Below are 22,016 nucleotides of genomic sequence, written 5' to 3' on the forward strand. Positions count from 1 at the left end.
AAATTCATACAGATTGGTGGGCAGCATGGCAGTCCGTTGAGCAACACACCTAGCTGGAGATGCTCTTGTACTATCTTCTTCCCCGCATTTCAAGTGTGGCTAGACTCGGGACTTGCTCGCTATGTCGTCATATCAAACCCAGTACGCTGAATGCGGAACAGTAGTTACCCTATTCCAGGAGCTTAACTTTTCTTGAAACAAATCATGGGAGTGCCTAGAAATGTCGAGACTGCAGGTACAGCTGTCATACTTTTAACGACGCCCAGGGACCAGCATGTAGACATTACTTTGCACATAGCAGGTGCGGCACCGGAGCTCGTAGTCAACAGCTAAGGTCATGGTGTGGCGTCGAAGACCGCTTCAAGCAACATGCAAACACAACAGCAAATCATATACTCCCCAAATGTCAGCTGGCAGAGCACGCTATCACATCCTCGAACCCTTGGTGCGCAAGCGTGCGTCGACGTTGCCAGCACATTTCTCCCTTACCGACTTGGTGGTCGTTGCCATGTCAAAGGGCAGGAATGCGCCATGCGCCACCAATCGCGAGCCTCAAACCGCCACACATCCCTGGCAAGCACCAACCACGACGAGAGTGACGACTCCCTTATCGAGGGAGAATCATATCGATGCAGTCTGGTGACGAGTGAGGAGGAGGAAATTAACAAGGAAAGATTGGACTTGTGGTTGGACTTGGCCGTGAACGTCCGCGGATCTTGACGCAAACAGCTCTAGCAGGTAATCAAAGCTTGGTTGTACCACGTACGTATATTTTACCGTGACAGTATCGTTGCACGCGTGCTTTCCAGTATAAAGACGACAAGTGCATTCCACCTCTCACCGTCGCAACGCTGCTTCCATCTCTGGTGCAAACGTTTATCCGTCTTCAGCCCCCTCCTGTATCTACTTGAGCTGTACCTTTACCACACCACTACCACCACTACCACAACACCTCCCCATACACAACAATTACCCAGAAACAGAACATATCAAGAAAACATGTTCAAATCCAGGGCGGCTCGTGGAAACAACACGGCGAACTACAACAACAACACTCCCGCTGTTCACGACAACGCCACGACCGACTATGGCGCTCCCGCTGCTCGATCGAATACCCTTCACCGCCCGCTCCTCCTCGCCAACCATATCCTCCACTGGATTTCCTCGCTCATCGTTCTGGGCATCTCGGCATACTTGATCCACGACTTTAGGAAGAATACGCATCTTGTGTACTGGGTTGCTATTGTATGTGCCCCAATCCCTCCTTCCCAAAATTCACAAAACTCCAAGCAAACATGTTCCTAACGCCGTCAATTCTAGGCCGCCCTCGATGTCATCCTCTACCTCCCCGCCCTAGCCCTTCCCGTAGTCAAAACCTACAAGGGCTATCTCGCCCCGCTTGCATGGATCTTCTCCTACCTGTGGCTCACGGCCTTCATCTTTGCAGCCCAGGACTACGCAGGAGACAGGTGCCTGTTCTTTTCGCCCGCTTTCGTGGACAAGTGCGCGCTGAAGAAGACGTTGGCGGCATTTGCTTTCATCGCATTGTAAGCATTCCTCGATTTGAACTTGAGATAAAGTGGATGAGAGGCTAACGGATGGCGCTTTTAGCTTCACGAGCCTCGTTGGCACGCTTCTTGAGACCAGGCTCTACGATGTGCACCGCCACACGAACGTTCACCACACGAACAACACTTTCGAGTCCGATAAGCATCATGCTTCCAGGCCCGTTGGCGGCGTCGGTGGTGGTGTTGGTGGTGTTGAGCATCCCGTTACCACTGTACCGCATACTGGTCCTACTGGTCCCGCTATTGTGTAAACGGTTGGTCGTGACCTCTCCGCTTCAGATGAACGCGGTCTAGGGAAGTGCGAGTCCAAACGACGTGTGTAGTTTTAGTACTTTGTAAAGCCTATTATCCCTCCCGTATACAAGTTTGATTAGGGGTTTTCTTTTTACGGCTTGGGAGGTTTTGGGTTCTGGGGTCGTTAATGTATAATCGTGCAACGTGTATGACGTGGAAACGCTTCATTGCGTAACCAATACAATATCTCTCTGAACAAGTCTTCTATACGTGTGATTCAGTTGCTGCTGTCTCGTATCAAGATGCTTTCGCTGTGTGCGAATAGTAGCACAGCAGTATTTTACATTCTCCTCTTATGCTGTCATAGCACATGATCAAACATGATCCGGGACACGACGCTTTCATGCGTCCATCACATGCCAGCAGCTCCATAATACACACTTCTCTCGCCCCTCTCTTGCTGTGGCCTATGGAATATCTACTCCCCAGCAAGAAAGAATCTCGTCGCAAAGACGACATACTCCTCCTGGAATACACCCTGTCGTTCACCCTTGACCTGCCTCAGCACACCTCGTTTACTATCCTTGTCCTCACTTTCCGCATATGCAATCACGCAATCTGTGTTGAGTGGCGGGTTGTCCACTGTCTTCAGACGATCTGGGCTTCGGGGCTGTTTGGGCATATAGCGCTTGAAGGTCTTTTGCTCCTTGGTGTTGCGTGAGGGCGAAGATTTTGGTGTGGTTGGGCCTTGGGCTTGAAGTTGCCGTGTTGCTGTAGAGGTGAGCTTTGAATCGAATTGTGGGGTGCGAGGTAGCGTAGGAGCAGTCTTTCGCTTAGGTGAGGCATCGACCTGCACTATTGAAGCCGCAGTATTGGAAGGCGATAGGGTAGCGACTTCGGCAGACACGTTTTTTAGTACATGAACTACTTCAGGGTCGGGTGTAGTAGGCGCACTTGAGAGAGGAGAGGACGGAACTTTCTCTGACGCACCCATGCTACTCGGAACAGGTGCTGAGGGCTTTGACTGAGGTACAACTGCAGATTCGGTCTTTCGCTTAGTAGGAGACATCGACCGCCGCAATCTTGCTGCTTCTCGCAGTACGACTTCAGGGTCTTCAAGCCAGAACGGGGTCGCTTTAGGGCCCTGAACACCGAGAATGCCAGTGCTGGTAGCTGTACAACGTTGTGGCGCCGGCCGCGTCACTTTTAGAGAAGTAGCCATCACATTTGGGGCGGACAACTTGATATCCCCGACAGTGGCGTTATATATGTTCGACGAAGATTGCTTGCTTGGGACAGACGTAAGTGCAAGATCGGCTACTTCAAGTTTTTGTCGCTTTTGGGTCTGCTCGTCACCAGTAGTATTTCGTAATCGCTTATGAGGACTAGCGTTGTCCATTGTTACTGGACAAGTTGGCGGCAGAGGAGGCATCTGGACAGTGCCTCTCCTCGACCGGCGAACTCCAATGGCAAGCTCAGCATGCTCTGTTGACCTTACTGGATGTTCCTTACTACTAAGACACGCCCTATCAGGAGACTGATCAGCATTAGAGGCGTCCCAATGAACAGCTACGCGCTGTGCAATAGACCAGCGGTGGTCCACGAGAGTGGCCCCATTCTTTCCTGTGACAACGAGCCGATTGACCAGAATGCTTGACCGAGCGTTGTCCTGATCGATGAGTCGTGGGCCTTTTGGCGAATATATTCTAGTCTTTGGCTTGGTAGGCACAGTATACAGGCCTTTGGGTGGTAACAGTGTAGCGGATCGGCTATAGGGCGGCGGAGGGAATGAAAATCCGGTAAATGGTATCATACCATGTGGACCGAAATATGGTGGCGTATGAGGCGACAGGCTAGGTGCATGAAAATGTGAGCCAATACTGATTCGACTATGACTCGAGGGAGTAGGATAGCGGGAAAGGGGTGTTATGTGAGAGTCAATTGAATTCGACACTGGCCCTCCACTACCCAACGGCATAAGGTTCATCAAGTCGCTAGGTGAACCTTGACCTAGAACCGGGTTAGGAAATTGGAGGCTGCCGGGCGACGCACGCATATGCGGAGTGTGGGCGAAAGTAGAACCAGAGTTCGGTTCAGAGTAGAGGGCTTGCGGAGTGCTATTAGCGCGAACAATTGCATCTTGGTCCTCATTGTGCGCCCGAATGCGCTCGGGAGATGAAGATAATCTAGTCTGACCACCATTTTGGATCGTGGAGAACGTATATCTTTGATGTTCATCTCTTGCAGCGGGCGAAGGCGAACTCTGGTTTGGTGGAAGCATCGCTGGTACCTGCATGCTCATGAACGAATTGCTCCGGAGCTTTAGAGTCGAATTTTTAGGCACAGACTGCATCGAGAGCACGTTAGGCGTTGAAGCCCGCCCTTTGGGTTGAGGTTCATAACACGAATCGCTGTCCCTTTCGGCATCGATATCGATAATTTCTGGACTTGGTTCCGCAGACTCTCTTGCTTCATCTTCGTTGTAGTCTCGCTCCGTTCGGGGTACGTATAACTGTTTCATGGCGCCATCGCTCCCAAACGAGAACGGGTAGTTCTCATCTGCGAGTCTCTGCGGCGCCTTTAGATAGCTCGTACCACTGGTGACCTTCCTACCGTTACCAGCGGAGATGACTAGGTCGATGACGCCAAACTGTCTCCCATCCGGCTTCTGCATTTCTCTCACTTGCGCTGGCATCTGCATATTTGCTAGAGCGGTCAGGAACTCCGCACTTGGGGAAATACTGCCAGCTTTGTCCTTGCCCCGCTCATCTGATTCGTTCTGCAGTGCCTGGCAGATTTGTTGCCATCGCTGTTGTGCAGACGATACTTTGTTGACCCTTCGCATGTTGCCGTCTGCGGTGACACCAGGCGGCAGTACAACCCACGGTCGCTCTGCGAGGAAGTCGATGCGGGTGCCAGCAAAGACCTGATGAATTGACTTGGCACCAGAGCGCACGTCATGGATGGGGAAAAATAAGCAGCTAGAGAGCTGGCCGTTGAAGAAGACGTCAATCTTGAGTTGCGTTCTGATGCTGTCCATACCTGAGGCGAAAGTCTTGTTGGACAGCTGGACGTGAAGTACGAGAGCTCTGGGTTTGCCGTCGTGAGACTTCAATGCGAGGTTGCCCTTCTCATCTGTCGGTTGGAATAGGTCTCTGCCAGCTTGCACCTGCATGAACGGCGCATTGCCCAGCCAATTGAGCTCAAAGGCAGCCTCGTCTCCAGGAAAGAAAACACGCTCCTCCGTGAGATGCTTGCTCTCTAGCAGCCTCTTTTCCGCAGCCTCGCACTGCTGCCGAGCCACAGTGCCCTTCCTTAGCACCATGTTGTGTGTAATGGTATCCGCAAGAGGCATTGCGCCTAGGTGCGCCGAGACGCCGCGGGCGTAGTAAGTGGGCATACTTGCAGGGCGATTGGTACGTGCTTAGCGGAATTGTTACATCATTCGGAAGCATTGGAGGTTTGGCATAGTGCATGGACAGTTGGCGGTTGACGTAGTACGATGGGACCATTCGGTCTATGTCGAGCTTGGCGGGGTACCATTCGGACGCGTGGTCGCGTGACTTGGTGTAGAGGCATGGCAGGCACGGATTGAGCGCCCCTCCCGATGGTGCACAATAGAAGGCCCTAGGGTGGGCAGTTCTGGAGAGCTTCGCAACATTCTTCCAAGCTTAGAGCCAAAGAGCAGGCTCTTTCCCGCCCAATCCCCCCTCTGACGGCCGCGGCCTTTGTAGCATATCCCACGGATGCAAACCATGTTCTGACCAAGAAGAGACAGCGTTTCACGTCGCCCCATCACTACAGCCCAGCCTGCGCGCTCGTGTACACCACTTTCGCTCCCCGAATATTTGCTGCGTCATCCCATCATCAGCTGTCCCGCCATGCCGATTGCTTTTTCTAGCTCCAAGATTCCATATCTTCACACAAAAGTGACAGCGAGTATAAGAAATAAATAGCGATATTATGAAAATCGATATTGACCGTGGGTTCTTGTTATACGGCTTCACAACTCAAACTCGGCTCCCGACTCCACAAAACCTTGACCATGTCTTTGCTGGCCTGTTCCTTCGACGTCCCAATCCTCTGTGATGATCCCAATTGGCGGGCCTCCTAACACGTCTCCTAGTTCTCCTATCGTCTTCTCATATATGCGCCCAACGTTACGTTCTTCCCAATCCTCGTCCTCTTCATCCTCTATGTTATTTTCGAAACCCGGAAAGATCACTGTGCCATTGCGTCCACCCGCGTCCACCTCTTCGTCGGCATCGGTGTCCATAGGCTCGCCACCATCCCCTTCATCGCCTGCCTCGCTCTCTCCACTCATGACGCGTACCACGGCGAGTCTTGTGCGGTCTACGATGCCCTTTAACCGAACCTTGTCTGTTGTGGATACACTACGCCCGCCCTCGAAGCCAGGTAGCGATTCGCCCGTCGTAGCTTCATTGCCCGTGAGCAACGAAGAGAACGCATAGTCTAGTTTCGATAGAAGGCTGAAGGTAGCTTGAGCAGAGCGTGTGGAAGAGCCAAACAGTCGGAGATATTCGACCGTGAGGACGGCGAGATTGAGTAGGTAAGGGATTTGGAGGTTTGCTCAACGGTCATACATGTTAGCTCACTCTCATACTCCGAGGGCGGATGAGGAGACGCGACATACGCGACCCAGACACCCATACTACATCCACTAGCCCGTCAACGTCCTTCGCAGCCTGCCAAAACGCGCTGTATCCTTCTTCTTGGCCGGGCGCGGGCTTGACCTGCTTGTGTGTGACGCGGTTATCCACGCGCTTTTGTATGCTATTGATGGCGTGATCCAAATATCTGATCAGCTCACTCTCTTTGGGTCCGCCGGGCTTCAGCGGGTGTCTTCGCGGTTGCGGTAGAGGCGATGCATGCTGTGAAGGCGCTGCAGAGGAAGCGGGTGGGGTTGGTAGGACGTCGGCGAAAGCTGCGCTATTTGGACTCGAGGTGGAAGCCATTTCAGGGGTAGAGTTCCAAAGGTTGGGGGCATATATTGGGCGAGTCAAAGCCGGTCGCTTTTGGTGTGTCAAGGTGGGAGCAACAAGTGAAGCTTCGTGAGTAAGCAGCGGGGTATAAGCGTCATTCTACGCTCAGAGGTGTAAACACATAGCCATCGAGCGTCTACAGAACATACCGCAGTTCAACGTGAGTGAAGAATGGCTCTTCGTGCTGGTGAGGAATGCGCGCAAGGGTTGCTGCTAATGACATTCGCGAAAGGGAACTATAACCCCTACTAACCCATCAGACGTCGGGAGCTCTCTAGCTCATCCCCAAAGCCAGCTTCCCCACCAGTCCTCATCGCAAGTAGATGTAGTTGACTTCGAGAAAACCTCCATGTTGCCCTGCTGCAGCAATATGCATTGCTCCATTTTAAGGCCCTATCGTAACGTCGCTGCAGGAAGCAGCTACCCTTGTACTGTGCAACGAAAATAGCACAGCCCATGCCACGAATATTGCTCCACTTCCACAAATTTGGTCTGTGCTTATTGAGGAGCAATAGCAAGACGTTGTCTTGTTGATCTTGACCGTTACCAGGATAGTAGGTAGCACTTACCGGTAAGCGGCAATGGATGCTTGCGTTGACGGCTTATTATAGGTGGACCATATTCAGAGGGGTCATTTCCAATATTCAGAGGACTAACTAATCCTAATAAAGTAACGTCGGAGCCCGGGGATATAATAGCTCTAGGCTAATAAAAGCCTATAGATCTTATAAAACGCATAAACAAGAATATTAAAATTTAAAATAAACTAGTTTTTTATTACATAATTACCTGCTTAAATTAATAGTATAACGTATATTTTCTTATTCTAACTTTAGCATTCTTATTAGCTTTGCGAAACTTAATGCTAACCTTACTAAAGTTAGCCTAAAGTTGCTTTTTACTAAATATAATTTACTTTTTGCACTAGCTGCAAAACTAATAGTAAGTTATTATAGTATATTATAATGCTAGGAATTATTAAATAAAGTGCGCTAAGTTAATTGCGCGCATTTTTATAATTATAATATAACTTATTATAGTTGCGTAGCTAGTATAGCAGGTTTAATACATTATTATTATTACTATTTTACTAAGCTATAATTTTTTTTATTAACTTTTATATATGCGCGTAAAACTCTTACTTTTTAATATATAAAAATTATTAATTATAATACTTAAGGGCTCCTTAAAAGCTTAGCCTTAAAGTAATAATATTTTTTTAACTTAATATAACTTAAATAATAATTCTGCAATTTTTAATCCTGCTATATTATACTTAAAAAGCCTTAAAAGTAATAATTACTACTAAATAGTAAAAAGTTTAAACTTATTTTTCTGCAATAAATTTTATAAATTTACAGCTTTTATTTTATATGTACAAAAAAAATGCGTAATTTAATTTAAACTTTTTTTAAAAATTACCTAAGTTAGCCTATAGTATATATACAGTTAAAAATACACTAATACTTTTTATAGTAAAGGCATTAGTAGGTAAGATATAAGCACAAAAATAAAAATATATAAATAAAAAGCTACCCTACATTAACTATATTAAAGTAAAAACAATACTTTTATATAAAAGCTTAAAATTTTAAACTTTACCTATAACTATATTAAATTTTTATAGTATAGCTTCCTACAGTTCTAGCAAGCTAGTTAGGATAAAGCAGGAAATTATATAATTAAAAATAAAGTATAATTAAGTGCTATACTAGGCTTTGTTTACTTATAGCTAGAAAAAAGGCATTTTTTTGTATTTCCCTAGGACGTTAGAAACTATATAGCAAAGTGCTAATTAAAAAAATTAAAAAGCTGCTTAAAAATTAAAACTTTATAAAATAAGCTTTAATAGGATTTTTATAAAAATAAGCCTTACCCTTATTTTCTAATTAAAGTAAATAACGCACCCTTTAAATACTTTATTAAGTTTACTTAAAATTTTTCTAGCTGCTTTATTTTACTATTTTAAGCCTACCTATACTTTATAAATATGTTATAAAAGTATTTAAACGTCTTTATAATAAACTATATATATAAAATAAACTGTTTTAATATGCCCCTTTTCTATATTATAAAAATCTTAAGTATAAATTAAACTTTTAATATAGCTTTTGCGCTCCTTCTAAATAAATAAGAAAAAGCGTATAATAATGCTATAACTGCCTTAAAGGATTTTTTAAACTTTATTAGGCATACTATAAAAATTTTTATTACTAATAACAAAAAGGCTTTAAAGCGCTGCCTGTATAAAACTTTTAAAAATATTTTTATTAAAAGCTGTTTATAGCACCTTAACACTAACTTTAAAATTAAAATTAATAAGATTTAGGCTGATAATAGGGCCCTTTATAGTTAAAAAAAAAAGTTTAAAAATATTAAAAAAAAGTTTTTATACTACTTTTATAGTATAGTAAACGCCTAGAGCAAAAAGTAGTTTAATACTTTATATATATTTTTTTAGGAATATTTTAACTACGCGCTAACCTTCTTAAACTATATAAAAAGTTATATAATACCCCTAAAATATAAATAGGTAGAGTATATATACTAATATATGCCTAGTTTTAGCTAGTAAATAATATTTCTACTTAAAGCTTTACATAAAAAAGTTAAACAAGCTTTCTTTAATTAAACTAGGTACTTTTTAAACATAATAAAAGACTTCTATAAATATATCTAGGCCTTTAGAAATACTTATTAAGTTGCTGTAGATATAAAAAAAATTTAAATATTTAATAATATAAATATTTTAGGCTTCTAAAAGCTTTATATTTATATTATTCTACTTAAATTAATTTTTTTTACAAACTAGTTTAAGCTTGCAAAGGACCTATCCTATAATCTTAAAAATTATTTAAGGGCTTTTACTACAATATATAACTTTTTTTATAAGTACTAGCTTAGTATATAGTTCTAAAAAGACTTAAATTTTACTTTTAAGCCTATATAAGTAAGTTAATATTAGTACTTTTACCCCCTCTATGCTGCAAACAACTTGCGCCGCTATAAGTTTTTTACTAAAAACTTAGTTAAATTAAAACTTAAAAGTTGTCTTAAAGGTGCAAAAAGTAGAAGTAAAGTTACTAAAAATAACTTAAAAGCTATTTTTACGCTAGAAAAATATAATTTAATCTATTTAAAGTATATACAGGCGTTTTAAATACTTTAATTTTTATTATTAAAAACTTTAAGGGCTTAATCCTAGTCTTAATAAGTACCTAGTAATACCCTTAAAAATTAATTAAAAGTCCTTAAGCAGTAACTTATATAGTTTTAATAAAAAATTTGCCTTACCCCCTTATTTCTAGTTAAAGAAAAAAAAATTCTAGCTATCTAAGAATTTTAAATGCTACTTAGGAAATTTAAAGTGCCTTAAAGTTTACTTTTTTCCTTAGTATATATTTTTAAAGAGCTATAGCATCCTTTTAGTATATAGTAAATAAGTTTTTAGGCAGTTAGAATAGTAGTAGGAAAATTAGTATATATATACATTAATTTCTCTCTTTTTTTCTAGCTTCTCTGGCCTTGTCTAAGTAGTTTAAGCTAATTAAAAGCTTTAAAAAAAGCTATTTTTAGCTGCTCTAAAGTCCTTATATATATAGCTATATACTGTTATTTTTTATTTTTATTGCAGGGGGCTAGCTAGTTAGGGGTTTAGGCTTAACTTTAATAAAAACTTACTTAAATAAAATTATATTTTTATTATAGTATCTTGTACAACTTCCTTAATATAAAAAAAAGTATATATATATACTTTAAGCTAGTCTGCATACAGAAGAATATATTTTTTTAAAGTATTATTAAAAATTAGGGTGCAAAGGTGTTAGCAATATTATTATTAATATTATAAATTTAATATTATGAGCCTTAACTGCAAGCTCTACCCTGTCTGCTCTGTAGAGACTACGTCTATCGCGCAAGCTGTTACTAATCGTAGGAAAGTATTAGCTATTAAGGCACAAGCTTACTACCAAACTAAAGCTCGCCTAAATTTCAGTCTAAGGATTTATCCGTGCTTTAACAACAGTCTACAAAAATTAAAGCTGCCTGGCAATGCCTAAACAACTTAGTTACTGTTAGGAACCTATAGTTCTGTTGCTACAATTTTTAGATAATAACGCATTAGGGCTGCTAATAGCGATTGTCAAGGGTCTCTTAATAATCTATTCAGCTAACTTAGTATTGTATAAACTTTACTGCCTTAATACTGTGTTAAGGTGCTAGGTATAGCGCCTAAACTGTAATTTTTATACTAATTTCTCCTACTGCGTTGTATAATCCGCTCTGCCGTCGACTTTACTTTCAATTATAGAAATAAATTTAATATAAGCAGCACTATAACTCTACAACTACGCAATAAAATAATTCTAAAAAACTTTATAGTGCTACTACGTATACTATAAGAATGTACTTATAGTTTAGAATAAAATAAATTACTTTTATAGTATTAGTGTGGCTGCGCAGTTTAGGGCTAGCAGTTTTAATAAAGTAGTTAGTAAACTTAAAATATTATAAATTAAGAATAAATTTACCTATTTTTAACTAAATAATATAATTAGTAGTAAAATTAGTTAAGGTTAGTATTAAATTAGGCTAAATATTTAAAGGCTGCACGCGTACAATCTAAAACAACCCTTCTAAATATTAGAAATAACCCCTCCGAATATGGTCCACCTTATTATATGGGTCGTGCGGTGGTAGTCACCAGCTCGAAGGCTGGGGGTGGGCAATCGGCAGTCTAACGCGCGTGTTGGACGCCTCGTTCAAGCCTCTTGTTTGAGGTTGGACGGCACGAAAGGGCCTAAGGAGACCTTAATCTCGTTCTTGTTGTTGGGGGCCAAATGTAGATCAATTTTCGCTTCTCCACACCTGCAGGCTGCACATTCTCAAGACCACCTTCCGCCATCGGCCACTTTCCCTTCAAGAACGGGACCCTAATCGCACGATATACTAGGCCACAGGTTAACTTTCATTGATGGCTGCGAATTACAGCTATGATAAACTTGCGACCAACCAAGAATCGCAAGACATTTCCGAGGTCATGCTACGCCCGCTTTCGTTTCCGACACATACCAGCTACAGCTCGGTGGATCAGCGTAATGTCACCGATTTCGCAAGCGTGAAGAGTTTCAGTACATTCAGCTCTTCAACGGGCTCAAGTAGCATCGGAAAACTAAAAAGCCTGGGAAATCGCATTCGTCGAAAGCCATTGCCTCGGTACTTGAATGGATCTATCAGGAGACACCCGGCCGCTGAAATTGAACCGACTCGAGTTGGACGCGGAGTATGGAAAGATCAGTTGCTGGTGGACAGGTCGTTACGGACCATGGCCGCGACGATGACGGCATTCGCCATTGCGATGATTATTCTCATTGCGACCTACGCCACGCATTTTAATGGTCGACCAAATCCAAACACAACCTCCGTAGGCGGAGACAACACGAGGTCTTGCAAGGACGTGACTAAGACGAACACGGCACTCCTCCTTCTTATCAATGTTTGTGCGACCATGGTTCTCGGTATGAGCAACACGTATCAGCAGCTTGTCACCTCTCTGAAGATTAGTGATCTAAAGTTTGTGCTGTCAAAATTTGGAGATTCTAGAGTTGGGACGAACTCACCTTTCAGTATCAACCACAAACAGAGCGGCAAGAAACGGGCGTGGTGCGCATGGCTGCTCCTCATCCTGACATCGATGCCAGTACACTTCCTTGCAAACTCATTAATCGGCCCCTCATTCATACAGCAGTTGCCAGATGTTATAGAATTCAAGGAAGTGGCCAACGCTACGTCCCAGAAGCTGGTTGCGTCCTTCTTGGGGAATGAGGAGCGTATACGCGATGAGATGTCCTTTCCATGCTGGTCTGCCTTCCGCACTGGCACTCCACACTACCCAAAATCTACCGATATTTTCAACAGCAACGGTGGCATCTTCGGCTCATCTCAGAATCAATTCGGCACTACCTGGAAAAGAATGCAGATTCACTATGCTAGTGGCAATTGCTCCCAACATGCTCGAACGGCGACCGATGTTCCTGCTCTAGAGGGCAAAGTGGTTCGTAGTCGTTACTATACCACACAATATGCAGAAGGCAACTGCTTCATGGGAGATAGCATTTACTGCACCCTTCACGTAAGAAGCGGGTTTCCACGTCTATTCAGGGGTCGATCTAATATCTGTCTAGGACCCACAGCCTGCCGAATGCCGCCTCAATGTCCGTATGAGTGCAGCTTTCATTCTCGTCTCGTGTCTGGTAATCAAGGCAGCGTATATGTGCGCTGTCAACTTGCTCGCTCGAGGCAAGCTGAAAACGCATTGCTTAACTTTCGGCGATGTCATCGTAGCCTCCGCTTCACACACCGAACTTAGGGTACAAGGGTACGAGATGCTTTAGGGTCCTCTGCTTATAAACGCTGCTGACTGAAACTAGGGAATGTATGGTCAATGCTGGCGAAAGCTACAGAAGGCAGAACTCTCACACCTGTCACAAACACTGCAAGAATCCTGAGGATTCCAAGACAGGCGGTAGGACTCACCACAGTACCTTCATCCCTTCACCTATGCTAACTTGCTCCAGATGAGATTGGGCATTGCCAGAAATGTGAGAAATGGAATAGCGCCGATAAATTCGCCAATCTGCCTCAGCCCACCATCGCCACAAAGATCAAGAAGAGTCTTATTTCCAATTTAGGCAACACAGCATTGACGCAGATGAGTCTTCTCATGTTCTGCAGCTTGGTTCTCCTAGGTGCTTCTCTTGCTGTGGCAGTCCCGTAAGGCAATTTTAACATTCCGAGTTCTCTATATTACTAACAAGTACAGGCTGGGTATGCAGGATCAGTCCCTTAGATCAGCATGTAATGGTGATGACCGGCGTGCATCAACAATTGCCCAATATTGCAAAATGTCCGCCACTACGCGATTCGAAGAACTGTCAGGGGGGTTCGGGGGGTTCAATCGATCTCGAACTGTGGCATCAATGGCACCTGACCGACTCGGTAATGAGTTCATCGGTTTTAGCATGTAAGCTAGCACGATCCCTATGCAAGACGCCAATCGCCACACTCCCTGTTGGCAGTTACAAAGCCACTTGACCACCGCATACGAGACTCTACTGACAAGAGTTAGCTCCAACGGCGCGCAGTTCATATACTCACTGTTGTATCTGATGATGATTTACAACATCACCCTCGTCAGCCAGGTAAGTCGAACTCTGCTATCATTCACGCGTAGACACTCAATTTGGTTCAGGAACGGGACTGGGGCAAGTTGGAGTACTGTCGCAAGCGTATCCGCTGTACCATCGCCGCAGGCGAGAGCTTCTCGCAAGACTATCTTCTCCAGCTTCCCAAGAAGATACTCTTTCCCATTATGGCCTACTCGGTCATGACGCACTGGATGCTTGGAGAGGCTCTCCAAGCCCAGGAAGCCATCTGGCTCGAAAACTCGAATGGTCGCTACGTCGAGCATTCCAAATATATGGTGTGTCAACGTTTGCGCTTCTTGACCGTCCTATCTAACGCAACTAGATTACATACGCGGCATATCCGCTGTGGATAGCAACCTTCTTGATCCTGTTGATGACGGGCGTCTGTTGGTGGGCATACACATATAGGCGTGAGGGGTTTATCCCTCAGATGTACGGTAGTATTAGAACGCTCTGTGCAGCGACAACGCAGTTGGACGACTTCCCATCGAACGGAGTCCAGTGGGGCGATCTCGGCCAGGGACAGTCATTTCGGCATGCCGGGCTTGCAGCCGAGGACGTGATGAAGATTGTGCCAAATGAGTTATACGCTGGTACTAGTCCAGACCTGCAGGAGAATAGGGCTTGACGAAAGCAATTGAGATTGCATTCTCGTCGGTTTCACATTGACACGGACAAAAGACATGACTGACTACCTCACTTATGCAGCAATTGATTTACATGAATACCCCTCGAGCCGTGTCTCGCACTTGTCGCAAATACGAGTCACTTCACTCGGAATCGGGCTTGTTCGTTCGGAATAGCGATAGGCATCGGAATGCAGCAGCCGCCACCGGGGCCCCGGGGTGCGGTCTGCCCCCTGAGTGGCCACAGTATAGATTTGCTGAATAATGCCCTGCGCCCTTTGTAGCCACGCCCTATCAACCGATGCCGCACGCCCTACACAGCTTGGAACGGTTTACTTGTCAAACAATAAATCAGACAGGCTCGCGGCGCCCATATGCACCTGGGCCTAGCGTCGATATGGATCCCTAATCGAGCGAAGAATACACACTAATTTACAGGTTCTGCATACTCGCACGCGGAAACGTGGAGTCATTCAGGGCCATGCACGCTCCTCTCAAGGGCAGCTCGTCGACTTCGAATTTCACAGCGAAGGCAACGGAGGGCTTTCGAAGCGTGCAGACGGCGTCGTCGACAAGACTGTTTACCTGGGGACACTGGCGTTGTAGTCGCATGGCTGGTGACGTTTGTGGCTAGTGTGTTACGCGATTGGGCGCAAAGAGCGTGTAATGACTGTAACGAAACGAAGCATTTTCTTTCCCCGCGGGCAGCTGGCAAGGCCCATCCGTCGGCCAAGCAAGCCATGCTTCGTCGCAACATCACTCACATGCACACGGCAGCCCTTATCACTGATGCTGCAGCTCTAGATGACTCAGGCAAAACATGTGCCTTGACATGTATAAGATCACCCCAGGCCCAGGCCATGGCGTTGCCTACTACTAGCATCTCACTACCACCGTCAGATCATTTCCCCTTCTGGTCATCCCAGCTCCCAGTTCTCCGCATTCAAGCAGTTATCAGTCGACCCTCTCCACCATCCTGTGTGACCTTTGCCCTTTGTCCTCCGCCTCGTCCAGCGTTGGGGCGCACGCGACACCTCGACCATGCCTTCATCCGCGAGCGCTTCGATGCTCTCGCACGCAAACACGATGCATTCCATTGGTAACCAGATAGGATACAAGGTCCGCAACATTGCCCATCTTGGCCAGCCGACCATTGACATCGACGTGCACGGCAGCGATGGTCGCAACGCTTTCCTATCCAGTTTTTCGACCATGGACACTGTCCAAGGAAATGTCACCATCACTGCGCCGTACGACACGCGCTTCAATGATGTCGACATTGCCTTTGTCGGTGAGTTTTGCCACCTGTTGATGCAGGCATTTACATGGCCCAAAACGACATCTAACATCGCTACAGGTATAAGTCAAGTTTTTGTCGATAGACTCACTACTACGCCTACCATGACTGGGCGGACGGAAGCTGCACACCGGTTCTTGCTTCTCAGACAACCCATGGATGAGTCTGATTTCCCTTCGCCAAGGGTTTTGGAAGCAGGAAAGTCGTACAAGTTCCCATTTACCTTTACTATTCCGTCCCAGCTCCTCCCAAAAGCATGTACGCACAAAACTGTTTCAGACCATGTCCGTAACACGCACTTGCAGCTCCCTCCAAGCTTGGGCGACCCAGATCTTGCTGGCTTTGGCGGCACATTGCTGGATGATTCCGCTCCGCAAATGTCCAAGATCACGTACGGCATCAAGGTCAGGGTTGCCCACGCACGAGGCTCAGAGGGAATATCAATACTAGCAGAGAAGATGAAGAAGGTTCGCGTAAAGCCCGCCTTCGACGAACAAGCGCCCCTCAACGTCGATAACATGGACGAATATCGACCCCGACAGGAGAAGAAGGTCAAGAAAGGCCTATTCAAGGGGAAATTAGGGACTTTGATAGCCAAGACCGTCCAACCAAAGCCCCTGGTAATTCCAACCGCTCGCTCGACTGACAAGAAGCCAATCACCACCATGGCTAAGCTTGTCTTGCGCTTCGATCCTGCAGACGAGAGCAATACACCACCGAAGCTGGGCTCGCTAGCTACGAAAATAAAGATATCGACTTACTTTGCCTCTGCTCCCAGACAGAACTTCCCATCGCGGTCGGCTCTCGGTTCCGACCTGTCCCAAGGTTTTTACTCGGAGAACATAAACCTCTCCAACCTCTGCATTGCCTCTGCACAGTGGGAAAAGTTCGACTGTGCATTCAATCCCTCCACGGAGAATCTAGTGCGCCGCGACTCCGGCATCTCCGATTGCTCCGCTATGACTGACGTCGAAAAAGCCTTTGCAGCTGGCATCCTACCCGCGTCGAAGGACTACAAGCATGGCAGCTTCTACACTACCCAGATTCTCGTACCCATCACCCCCCCGATGAACAAAAACTTCATCCCAACCTTCCACTCCTGCCTAATCTCCCGAACCTACACTCTCTCGCTGCAGTTTTCACTGAGTAGTGGTCCGAGCATGCATCTGAAGATCCCGGTACAAATTTGCGCGGAAGGTAGTGATACTGGTATCGAGAATGCACGGGCAAGGAGCGTAGAAGAGACGGTGTTCAGAGAAGCTGCAGATGTGTTCTTACCTCGGAGTGTCGCGCCTCCTTCTTTCGATGGTCGTCGAAATGGAAGTGTGGAAGTGAGAGACGAGCTACCGCCCGACTATGCGGCTTTTGCGGCTCCGGCGGCCAGATATCACGCCCGGCTTCCTCTTGTCACATAGAGTGGGCAGGTCATTTTTTTTGAGTTTGTGCATAAATCCCTTGGTTTCGGTACAGACATTTAAGTCTTGGTTTTGTCTCCTTGTCGCAAGGAAGCTAGGGGTGATCGCTGCGCAGTTGACGAATCGCTTCATTCTTTGTAAATATTCGGTCCTTTCTTTGCAGGCTGGCAGACTAGATCGATTCGAGATACCCATTTGCTGTAATAAACTGCCATATAGCCATCATATACAACTATAATCCTAACGGCTTTGTAGCGCCGCGTTGCTCGTGCCAGGATTCGTGGCTTGCCGGTCTGTCAGACCATCAAGTCAATGGATTCGTCGTTGTCGTGTCACACAGAAACCCTGCGTCATCTAACTGGAACATGGGCCACGACAGCTGGCATGCACGCAAGACACTGCTCGAGGCACTGTTTTCACCCTCACCGTTATGACGTTGCAGTGTCTAGTCTTGTGTAACCTTCCAAATGTTCCCTTGCTCAAACACGCTCTATCTTTAACCCTTCATGTTCTTGAGTCTTATAAAAGGAGTGGGAGTCGCCAATGCAAAGTCCATCATATCTAGAAGGATTTCCACGAAAGAAGCCATTGTCTGCTGTGGAGTACCTCGAGCCATGGTACTGAGATTGTACAAAAGCGAATAATATACGACCATGTCGACGCCGTCCGCAAAAGTTCACACTACATGACTATCATCACCGACTGAGTCCACGATGCACGAATCCTTCAACCCAGTTAGAATATCGAGGCAATTGCCTCGCGATGCATTATACCACCATGATCCTACGGTGCAAGATACAGCATCAAGCAAGCCCAAGCAAGCCTTACCAGCAACGCCTCACGCCCATATCAAGGCTTCCCCTTCATCTATACCGCCATCCCCCTGTATGATGGCAGAAGAGCTCCATCAGATACAGACGTACGTGGGCATGATAAGCACTCGCATACAGTACCTTCAGGGGCACATGGAGCACGAGCGATCAGACATATCTCAAGTCACCGAAATGAAGCTCGAGTTGAAAACAGCGCACCGAGCTCTAGAAAGATTCCAGGTGGAGAAATGCGAGGGGCTTGGGGATGAAGTTGGAGAGTTGGCTGGAGACGCTACGAGGCATGCTTGGCAGTCATATCGGAGCATGGTGACGCTCGAAGAGAAGTTGAGAGGCTTGCGGAGGCGGGAGAGCAGTTCGCTACTTCTAAGGAAATGGGAGAGTGATGAAGTAAAGAATGATAGGGTCGCACGGGATGTGGGAGGAAATCGAGAAGGGCACGGGGTGTACATACCGACAGGAGCAAGGAAATCTGCTATAGGTGCTGTGAGATCGAAAAGGAGGCCCCAAAAGCTAGTCGGTATTGGACGGCAAAGGAGAGAAGGAGGGCGGGTCGAGGTGTGTGCGATATCTGGCGCTCGTCCAATTGAGCAAGGACCGGGGGGTTCGATTCATGAGATAAGACGAGACACGATATTCGAGCCATGCGAACCACTGGAGTCATCTCCTCTCCTGTCTGATATTGCCCCTTCTGTCATGCACGACTCGGATTTCAATTCGTGCTACCAACCCTCGGGACTGTCGAACTCTTCACTTCCTTCCAAAAACAGAAATTCGTTACTCACGGCAAGACAGGATACATCCCGGGCACACTCACCATCCACCGCCCACTGCTTCTTGGAAGAAATCAACCGCGAGGCTTTCCCCCAGCCCCGAAGTTCAGTCAAGCTCCGCCTTCAACATGAAGAAGCGACCCAAAGACTCACGCTCGACGAACCCGACAAAGTGCGACGCGGCAGCTGCAATGGCTTCACCGTCACCAAAATGATCATGTGCGGCATTGAAGACGCCCGCTTCGTACTGCCGTACTTCCACCACATCAAGCACCACGAAGTGCGGGCGCTGAAAAACTGGCTATGCGAGAAGATGTACGTCAAGAGATCAGGAGGGATCAGCCGAATGGAGAAAGTACTGCACTGCATACAGCTGCTGCAAACAGGCTGTCGATACGAATCGCTTGCAGTGCTGTTTTCGCGCTCACCGCGGCAGATAAAGGACTCTTGCCATGAGGTTATGGCCGGGTTACTGCGTCTGCACTGCGATACGGTGAATGTGGACGAGGCTACTGATCATGTGGTGCGCATGTACATGCCTCTGTGGGGGCTGTGGACCCAGTACGGTGCTACGAAGGGGAAAGCAGCGCTGTACTATGGCTTCCGTTTGTCACAAGTTGCACAGGTGCTGGGGGCGTTGAACTTGTATATTGGGCGATGGAGGATGCAGGGTGGGTTTGCGGTCGACGGGCCCATGTTCAGTTGGGGAGGCGTGTTTGTTATCCAGATGGCGAAGAGAGAAGGGAATTGCAGTAGTGAATTGAGGATTCTGGGAGTCGATGACGACGACGACGATGGGACGAGTACGATTCGCTCTGTTGCTATCGCCAGTCGGCGATTCGAGATTGATTGAGTGAGCTCAGAGGGGTTAAATCGACACGGAAGCAGAGGAAATTGCTGCAGAGACTTCGGGACGGTGTAACTCTTTTTGGCGCGGTCAAACAGCCACCTCCAGACGCAACGGGCCAGTTTCAGGAGGAAGGGCACTAGAGACGAACGCAAATGCCACAACGATGAGGATGGGTATGCTGTTGCAGTGGCGCTTCTGAGCAAGAGGTGCGAACTGGAGGCGTGGTTACGGGCCGGCCTGCACGACGGTCATGTTTCATACTAGCGCAAGCCTTCCGCGCTCCTGCATGGACACAGGCGCCTCGTCGTTTATCGAGGTCCATTGAGGGCCTTCCAAAGACATGTACTTGGGCATTGAGCGCTACATGAATGTTAAACATAAGTACAAGATTAATAACAGCAATGAAGAGGACTTATTCTGGGAGATCAGCCAGCGCTAGTATGTAGTTTAATGCATGCCCACCAATAGCCATCCTTATCGAGCATTTTTGGCACTAGGCGACTCCTTAATCTGCAGGGCTGGCACCCTCCTGGCCTCATCGTCGAGTCTCAAAACGCCGTCTTGAACGCTCCCTTGGGCAGTTTTCCCCTCTTTCCGTTTCCTCCCTGCGGAAGTCCACTCATTCACCTCCCAACTATCCCAGTCATTACTTGTTCACCTTGACTAACTGCGCGTCTGGTCTACGTGCTACAACACTCCTTTCAAGTTCATTTATTACATAGACAGCAACTACGATATTTGCGATGAAGTCGTTCGCACCATCCGCGCTCGCGCTTCTCGCGGCCGCGCTCCTCCCCACGGCCTTTGCACAAACGCACACGAATTGCAATCCGCTAAAAGAGGGCGGCACCAAGTGCCCGTCAATGCAGGCGCTTGGGGGAAATGCGACATTCAACTTCAATAAGACGGGCATACCGACCGGCGACAAGATCTGGACGAAGCAGAACCAGGGCAAAATCGACTGGAACGAAAAGGGCGCCACCTTCACCGTCGAGCGCTCCGGCGACTCGCCAACGGTCCAGTCCAAATTCTACATGCTCTTCGGGCGCTTTGAAGTCATCATGCGTGCCGCGTCGGGTAGGGGCATTGTTTCTAGTGCTATTCTGCAGTCAGAGGCTCTCGACGAAGTGGATTGGGAATTCCTCGGTTCAAACAACACGCACGTTATGACAAATTTTTATGGAAAAGGAAATGTTTGTCGATCCATTCTCAGTTCTCTACGTTACATTCACTAATATCTTACTAGACCACTTCGTCTGATCGCGGCAAGGAATACAAGATGGACAAGGGACCTCAGGACGAGTTCCACAACTACACGATTGACTGGACCAAGGAGCGCATTGAGTGGTGGCTCGATGGCAAGAAGCTGCGTGAGTTGCTGCCTGCGCAGGCTCTTGGGGGCAAAAACTATCCCCAAACTCCAATGAATGTGAGGATGGGCATTTGGGCAGGCGGCGATACGAAGAACAACAAGCCTGGCGTTGTGGAGTGGGCAGGCGGCGAGACGAACTTCGACGAGGGACCGTTTGTCATGACTGTTGCGTCAATATACGCCAAGGACTACACCAGTGCTGCCGAGTACTCGTGGGCAGACATGGACGCTTCTGGCTCATGGGAGAAGGTCAAGGTGATCACGTACGTCTCTCCCTCCCTCTCTCTCTCTCTCTCTCTCTCTCTCTCTCTCTCTCTCTCTCTCTCTTGAGCACACCCTCTAACAACGATCACAGCGGTAAATCTAAAATCCTACAAGAACTCGAGTCACCCTCAGGCGTGCACAACAGATGGCAAGCCCTTCCCCAGGGTGCCAAAATCGGCATCATTGCAGCTGCTTTAAGCGTCCTCACTGTTATCATTTGCTTGATCATGTTCTGCTGCGTCAAGCAGCGCCGCGCTGGCCGTAAGGAACACGAAGCCCTCTTGGCTGAGGAGCACAAGGAGGCGGCCGAGCTGCAGGAGTATAAGAAGCAGATGCAGGCTGGGAAGTTTGGCTTTGGGTCATCGGGGAACCGCGTGTAGAGGATGATTGAGCAATGGAGCGGGTTGGATGCGGGCTCTCAGCTATCTTCTATCATGTCTTTGTTACGATTGATTTCTTGCTTCATATACCCTTGTTGCTATAGTCCACCAAAACTATAGCCGAGTACCTAGTTGTCTAATAGAAGCTGGCTTGATGTCATGCTCAGTATTCTCATATGAGGTTGCATAGTGGGTC

The 22,016-nt window shown here is 46.9% G+C and overlaps 8 protein-coding genes across 8 annotated transcripts; 6 read left to right on the forward strand and 2 right to left on the reverse strand.

Annotated features, from left to right (window-relative positions):
* The first annotated feature begins 504 nt into the window (after positions 1 to 504).
* On the forward strand, positions 505 to 2,050 carry K460DRAFT_33951 (uncharacterized protein). The gene is made up of 3 exons (XM_040931085.1): positions 505 to 1,245; positions 1,321 to 1,547; positions 1,612 to 2,050. The coding sequence occupies exons 1-3, from the start codon at positions 1,000 to 1,002 to the stop codon at positions 1,817 to 1,819; spliced, it is 681 nt and encodes a 226-aa protein (XP_040793951.1). The 5' UTR covers positions 505 to 999; the 3' UTR covers positions 1,820 to 2,050.
* A 230-nt stretch (positions 2,051 to 2,280) lies between these two features.
* On the reverse strand, positions 2,281 to 5,202 carry K460DRAFT_273943 (uncharacterized protein; the record flags this gene model as incomplete). The annotated part of the gene is made up of 2 exons (XM_040927917.1): positions 2,281 to 4,263; positions 4,309 to 5,202. 2 exons carry the CDS (start codon positions 5,200 to 5,202, stop codon positions 2,281 to 2,283), a joined length of 2,877 nt encoding a protein of 958 aa, XP_040793952.1.
* A 603-nt stretch (positions 5,203 to 5,805) lies between these two features.
* Positions 5,806 to 6,688, reverse strand: K460DRAFT_253869 (uncharacterized protein; the record flags this gene model as incomplete). Its single annotated transcript, XM_040927403.1, has 2 exons — positions 5,806 to 6,392; positions 6,457 to 6,688. Coding segments are annotated over 2 exons (819 nt in total), but the record flags the coding sequence as incomplete, so codon positions are not given.
* Positions 6,689 to 11,780: 5,092 nt separating this feature from the next.
* Positions 11,781 to 13,200, forward strand: K460DRAFT_272419 (uncharacterized protein; the record flags this gene model as incomplete). The annotated part of the gene is made up of 2 exons (XM_040927797.1): positions 11,781 to 12,938; positions 12,991 to 13,200. The coding sequence occupies 2 exons, from the start codon at positions 11,781 to 11,783 to the stop codon at positions 13,198 to 13,200; spliced, it is 1,368 nt and encodes a 455-aa protein (XP_040793954.1).
* A 771-nt stretch (positions 13,201 to 13,971) lies between these two features.
* On the forward strand, positions 13,972 to 14,744 carry K460DRAFT_362139 (uncharacterized protein; the record flags this gene model as incomplete). The annotated part of the gene is made up of 3 exons (XM_040932588.1): positions 13,972 to 14,007; positions 14,058 to 14,288; positions 14,336 to 14,744. The coding sequence occupies 3 exons, from the start codon at positions 13,975 to 13,977 to the stop codon at positions 14,639 to 14,641; spliced, it is 570 nt and encodes a 189-aa protein (XP_040793955.1). The 3' UTR covers positions 14,642 to 14,744.
* A 936-nt stretch (positions 14,745 to 15,680) lies between these two features.
* K460DRAFT_274359 (arrestin) lies at positions 15,681 to 17,351 on the forward strand (the record flags this gene model as incomplete). The annotated part of the gene is made up of 2 exons (XM_040927951.1): positions 15,681 to 15,930; positions 15,997 to 17,351. 2 exons carry the CDS (start codon positions 15,681 to 15,683, stop codon positions 17,349 to 17,351), a joined length of 1,605 nt encoding a protein of 534 aa, XP_040793956.1.
* Positions 17,352 to 18,558: 1,207 nt separating this feature from the next.
* On the forward strand, positions 18,559 to 20,076 carry K460DRAFT_362141 (uncharacterized protein). The gene has a single exon (XM_040932589.1). The coding sequence runs from the start codon at positions 18,878 to 18,880 to the stop codon at positions 19,805 to 19,807; it is 930 nt and encodes a 309-aa protein (XP_040793957.1). The 5' UTR covers positions 18,559 to 18,877; the 3' UTR covers positions 19,808 to 20,076.
* A 267-nt stretch (positions 20,077 to 20,343) lies between these two features.
* On the forward strand, positions 20,344 to 22,006 carry K460DRAFT_329402 (glycoside hydrolase family 16 protein). Its single transcript, XM_040930738.1, has 3 exons — positions 20,344 to 20,997; positions 21,051 to 21,439; positions 21,532 to 22,006. Exons 1-3 carry the CDS (start codon positions 20,548 to 20,550, stop codon positions 21,818 to 21,820), a joined length of 1,128 nt encoding a protein of 375 aa, XP_040793958.1. The 5' UTR covers positions 20,344 to 20,547; the 3' UTR covers positions 21,821 to 22,006.
* The last annotated feature ends 10 nt before the right edge of the window (positions 22,007 to 22,016 follow it).

Source organism: Cucurbitaria berberidis, assembly GCF_010015615.1.
Source record: "Cucurbitaria berberidis CBS 394.84 unplaced genomic scaffold K460scaffold_1, whole genome shotgun sequence".
NCBI lineage: Eukaryota > Fungi > Ascomycota > Dothideomycetes > Pleosporales > Cucurbitariaceae > Cucurbitaria > Cucurbitaria berberidis.

Bases quoted from the DNA above. Each gene is read 5' to 3' on its own strand.
- K460DRAFT_362141 (XM_040932589.1), top strand. From the start codon at position 18,878: ATGCACGACTCGGATTTCAATTCGTGCTACCAACCCTCGGGACTGTCG.
- K460DRAFT_33951 (XM_040931085.1), top strand. From the start codon at position 1,000: ATGTTCAAATCCAGGGCGGCTCGTGGAAACAACACGGCGAACTACAAC. The intron at 1,246-1,320 runs GTATGTGCCCCA...CGTCAATTCTAG, and splicing joins TTGTGTACTGGGTTGCTATT to GCCGCCCTCGATGTCATCCT. The intron at 1,548-1,611 runs GTAAGCATTCCT...TGGCGCTTTTAG, and splicing joins GCATTTGCTTTCATCGCATT to CTTCACGAGCCTCGTTGGCA.
- K460DRAFT_329402 (XM_040930738.1), top strand. From the start codon at position 20,548: ATGAAGTCGTTCGCACCATCCGCGCTCGCGCTTCTCGCGGCCGCGCTC. The intron at 20,998-21,050 runs GTTTGTCGATCC...ATATCTTACTAG, and splicing joins ATTTTTATGGAAAAGGAAAT to ACCACTTCGTCTGATCGCGG. The intron at 21,440-21,531 runs GTACGTCTCTCC...CAACGATCACAG, and splicing joins GAGAAGGTCAAGGTGATCAC to CGGTAAATCTAAAATCCTAC.